Source organism: Oryx dammah, unplaced genomic scaffold (assembly GCF_014754425.2).
Source record: "Oryx dammah isolate SB20612 unplaced genomic scaffold, SCBI_Odam_1.1 HiC_scaffold_26, whole genome shotgun sequence".
Lineage (NCBI taxonomy): Eukaryota > Metazoa > Chordata > Mammalia > Artiodactyla > Bovidae > Oryx > Oryx dammah.
Window position 1 is genome coordinate 77892369 of NW_024070210.1, and position 5344 is coordinate 77897712.

Consider the following 5344-nt stretch of genomic DNA (forward strand, 5'->3'; position numbering starts at 1 on the left):
TGTGGAACATTCTTAAAGTGATGGAAATACCAGACCACCTCACTTGTCTCCTGAGAAACCTGGATGCAGGTCAAGAAGCATTAGAACTAGACAAGGAATAACAGACTGGTTCCAAATTGGGAAAGGAGTCTTTCGAGGCTGTATTTTGTCAGCCTGCTTATTTAACTCATATGCTGAGTACAACATGTGAAATGCCGGGCTGGATGAATCACAAGCTGGAATCAAGATTGATGGGAGAAATATCAAAAACCTCAGATACACAGAAGATACCACTCTAATGGGAGAAAATGAAGAGGAACTGAAAGGGCTTTTTGATGAGTGTGAAAGAGGAGAGTGAAAAAGGTGCCTTGAAACTCAACATTCAAAAATCTAAGATCATGGCATCTGGTCCCGTCACTTCATGGCAAATAGAAGGGGAAAAAGTAGAAGCAATGACAGATTTTATTTTCTTGGGCTCCAAAATCCCTATGGATGGTGACTGAAGCCGTGAAATTGAAAGAAGCTTGCACTGTGAAAGAAAAGATATGACAAACCTGCAGGTGGGCTAAGTCGCTTCAGTCGTGTCCGGCTCTGCATCCCTATGAACCGTAGCCCTCCAGGCTCCTCTGTCCATGAGATTTCCCAAGCAAGAATACTGGAGTGGGTTGCCATGCCCTCCTCCAGGAGATCTTCCTGACCCAGGGATTGAACCCACATCTCTTATGTCTCCTGAATTTGCAGGCAAGTTCTTAACCACTAGTGCCACCTAGGAAGCTTAGGATGACATATTAAAAAGCATACACATCACGTTGCTGACAAAGGTCTGTATAGTCAAAGCTATGGTTTTTCCAATAGTCATGTGTGCTGTAAGAGTTGGACTATAAATAAGGCTGAAAGCTGAAGAATTGATGCTTTTGAACTGTGGTGCTGGAGAAGACTCTTGAGAATCCCTTGGACTGCAAGGAAGACAAACCAGTCAATCCTAATAGGAATCAACTGTGAATATTCACTGGAAGGACTGATGTTGAAGCTAAAACTCCAATACTTTGGCCACCTGATGTGAAGAGCCAATTCATTGGAAAAGACCTTGATGATGGGAAAGATTGAAGGCGAAAGGAGAAAGGAGAGGCAGAGGATGAGATGATTAGAGCATCATTGACTCAATGGACATGAATTAGAGCAACTTTGGGAGATATTGAAGCACAGTGTGGCCTGGTGTGCTGCAGTCCATGGGGTCACAAAGAGTTGGACACAACTTAGCAACTGAACAACAACAACAAAGTGTTTGAAACCTGTAGATACCAACTTCTGTAGGAGAGCATTACAGCATTATGTCACAGAAAGATATGGCATACTTATCTTGAATTTATTTTACAAAGACAAAAGTAATGAGCCACTAACAAGTGAGACTGAACACTTTAGACCAATGACAGAAAATGTGACATCAGGACAATTATAGGATACATGATCCAATAAATACAATTCTACTTGTGGAGGGGACAGGACTGAATATCCTGATCTTCCTCAAAGTCTAATAAATGAGACTTAATTTCAAATTTCAAAAGAATATTTTATTCCTGTTACAGTTTCATTCAAAATTTAAAACTGAATAGACTCTGAAAGTCAGATGGACTGATTTTTTGTCATTTATGGTGAAGTAACCATTTATTGAAAAATCTAAATAGAGTCATAGAACTCAAAGACAAAGAGATACAATAATTATTTTGAATAAAATTTCCATTCACCAAAAAGCCTAAGATCTGCAAGTTTTTTAAACAGTCATTAGATTCTGGTTGGAGAAAAGTAAGTGTAGGCTAAATAAATGACCAGTTAATAGATAACAGAACATTTCATAGGCTATAGTAAATTATATTTTAAATCAGCTGGAAAAACCATTTTGCTGAATAATTATTGATGTATGTCAACTTGCTTAATATTCAGTTCCCCTCAGCTCAGATTTTAATACTGATTTTTTTTTTCATGCCTTCTTTCAGGATCTGCCTAATTTGATAACCAGGGAAAGACAAGCAGACAAAGTAAAGGCTTGTGGTGAGCCAGACTTTTTCCCATGCATGCACAGACCACGTGGTCTATGAACATGACAACCCCCACTTCCTGTTCCGGGGAGTCACATGGTACCAGGTAGTATGTATATGTCCTGCCAGGCACTCAAAGACATTGAACTCTCAGCTTGAGGCAGAACTCAGCACATTTGTTCAGGGAAATCCATGCCTCATGCCACTCTCCAGTCTGCTCTGGGTGTTCCTGGCCTTCATCTTCTCTGGTAGGGATGCTTTTGAATGTGGGTGCGAGTGTTCAGGGTGAAAGGCCTGCACACAGGCACGTGGAGCTTCACAGGGACTTGGGAAGGAACGAGGATTGGAGAAAAGCAAGCATATTAGGATTTAATTTTTTGTTCTTTGAGTCCTAAATAACTCCTACACTATTTTATTCACTGCTTCATCTTTGTTTTCTGATTTTTTTCCCCATAGCATCTGGTGTGGCCCAGAAAGTTACTCAAGACCAGCCAGATGTATCCAGCCAAGTGGGGCAATCAGTCACCCTGAATTGTCGGTATGAAACAAGCTGGAGCTATTACTACCTTTTTTGGTACAAGCAACTTCCCAGTGGACAGATGACTTACCTTATTCAACAGTATTCAGGATACAGCAATGAAAGGAATGGCCGCTACTCTGTAAACTTCCAGAAAGCAGATAAATCCATCAGCCTCATCATTTCATCCTTACAGCTGGAAGATTCTGCAAAGTACTTCTGTGCTCTCTATGACTCACAGTGCTTGAAGTAATAGGAAAAGCTGTACAAAAACCCAGAGCTTGATAAGAGAGAGCCCCCCTGCTGCAGGGCCCCAGCTGAAATGCACACAGACCCCAGACAAGAAATGATAGTTCTGTGGTTGTTTAAGTTGTGGTCTGGATCAGAAGATTTAATTCTAGATAAAGGCTCCTTCTATGTCATTGGAAACAGGTGTCCAGAGTAACTTTCTACTAATACATTCTCCTCTTGAATTTTTTTTCTCCATATAATATACTGAATTGCTTTTCTTTTCTTTTTTTTTAGTTTATTTATAAGTTAACCATACAGAACATGTGTAAAGTTGTCTAGATTTGAAAACTTGTCCCATAATACTTTAAACTGGCAGTTTTACTTCATCACAAACCTGGGTATAGTTGTGTGGAGCCACCATCAAAACCATGTCCTTAGTCATTTCCTCTTAGACTTTGTGTCAGGGCACAATCAGAAAAGCAGAACCATGGGTGATATGGAATAAGAGATAAGGTATAAGAACTAAATCTCAGGCAATGGCTAGAGCTGGTGGACAAGTCTGTACAAAGCTTTTGTTTTTATATCTGATGTTGAGCCTGAATTCACTTTAAGTGAGCTTAGAGTAACATTTGTAAAGGAAAGTTTGGTGAGGATGAAAGCATAGACAAACTGTGACACATAAAGTCATACTTGAACTGTGAGGACACTTGGAACCCACAAAGACTTGTCTGTCTCACCTCCTTTGGTCTCACAATACTGGGTGACCTTGAAGAGAAGCGGCTGTCATTTGCCATCATGCTACACGCACACTTGGCCCAAGACAAAGAAGATGATGACTTCTAATGGGAAGCGGAAGAGTTGTGAGTCAACAATAAGATGAGCTAGTTCAGCAGCAGCAATGTGCAGAAAAAGCATTTGCCAAAATCCAGTTTCACCATGGTGAAAACTCTAAGAAACACAGGAATAATGGAGAAGTTCTTCAACAGCTCTTAGTATGTTTACTGGTAAAAGACTATATTTTTCCCTAAGGAAGGGAACAAAGGGAGAATATCCACTTTAATCACTCTCCTTCAGCACAGTGCTGGACATTGTAGCCAGTGCAGTAAAGCAAGTAAATATATAAACAACCTTTTAAGCCAGAAAGGCAGTCAAATTACCACTATTTTCTATCTATGTAGAAAATCCCAGAGAATATACCCTCCAAAACTCCTACAACTAGTAAGTGGGTTCAGAAGGTCTCAGGATATACAAGGTAAACACAAAATCAAATGCATTTCTATATACTAGAAATAAACATGTGGATATCTAAATTAATAATATAATACTGTTTACAATGGCTCAAGAAAGACCCTAAATCCTTAGGCATAAATCTAAGAAAACATGTACAGAACTTATACACAGAAAGCTACAAGACACTGCTACTTCCAAAAAATACAAATAGCCAATTATTCTAGCTATTATCCTAGAAAGACCAACTTTACCCCCATGGAGCTGCATAGGCATCTTTAAAAGTGAAAGTGAAAGTCACCCAGTCATGTCCAGCTCATTGCAACCCCATGGACTATACAGTCCATGGAATTCTCCAGGCCAGAATACTGGAGTGGGTAGCCTTTCCCTTCTCCAGGGGAATCTTCCCAGGGATTGAATCCAGGGATTGAACCCAGGTCTCCCACATTGCAGGTGGATTCTTTACCAGCTAAGCCACAGGGGAAGCCCCATGGAGCTGCATAGGCACTTTTAGAGGAAAAAAAATTGATGACACATGCATTATGACCTCTTCTTGGACTTGATTCTGTTTATTGACTTCATTTTATCCTCATACCAACAGACCATTCTATCTTAATTACTGGGGCTTCATATACGTTTTGAAATCTGGAAATGCAAGAGATGTTTGTCTTATTCAAGGCTTATTCTAGGTTTTTGCACTTCCACATAAATTATACAATAGCTTCTACCAGGAGAGATTGAGGTAATTTGCTTGGGATTGTGTTGAATTTATGAATTGATTTGGGACAATTGACATCTTAACATACTGAGTCTTTGGATCCATAGCCTCTTTATTTGTGTCCTCTCTAATTTCCTTCGTTAATGTTGAGGTTGTTGTGGAGGCTTGCATTGCTGCTGTTGTTTAGTCTCTGTCGTGTCCAGCTCTTCTCGACCCCATGGACTGTAGCCCGCCAGGCTCCTCTGTCAATGGGACTTTACAGGCAAGAATACTGGAGTGGGTTGCCATTCCCATCTCTAGGGGATCTTCCCAACTGAGCGGTATTTTCTACATGTACAAACATGTGATGTGTAAATAAAAATAATCCACCTGGTTGGCAGGCAGACTCTTTACCACAGAGCCACCTGGGAAGCAAGGCTACTTGCTATAGATATAACAATTTTATCTTTTATTTCATATAACTTTTTTACCTTTAATTGACCTAAATACCCAGCATCAAATCCAGGGCTAGGGTTAACTGGGTTAAGAAAAATGTGAATACAGGGAATTAATTATGCTGTAAAATGGCCAGAACAGAGCTAGATATCTGTCAATATGAGAACAGATTCAATTCAACAGCCAAATAGATGGTACCAA

General features: G+C 40.0%; 1 gene segment (V, D, J or C); it reads left to right on the plus strand.

The window, feature by feature from the left end:
• Positions 1–2180: 2180 nt before the first annotated feature.
• On the plus strand, positions 2181–2801 carry LOC120853401. The segment is given in 2 exon segments: positions 2181–2263; positions 2472–2801. Coding segments are annotated over 2 exon segments (363 nt in total).
• Positions 2802–5344: the final 2543 nt, after the last annotated feature.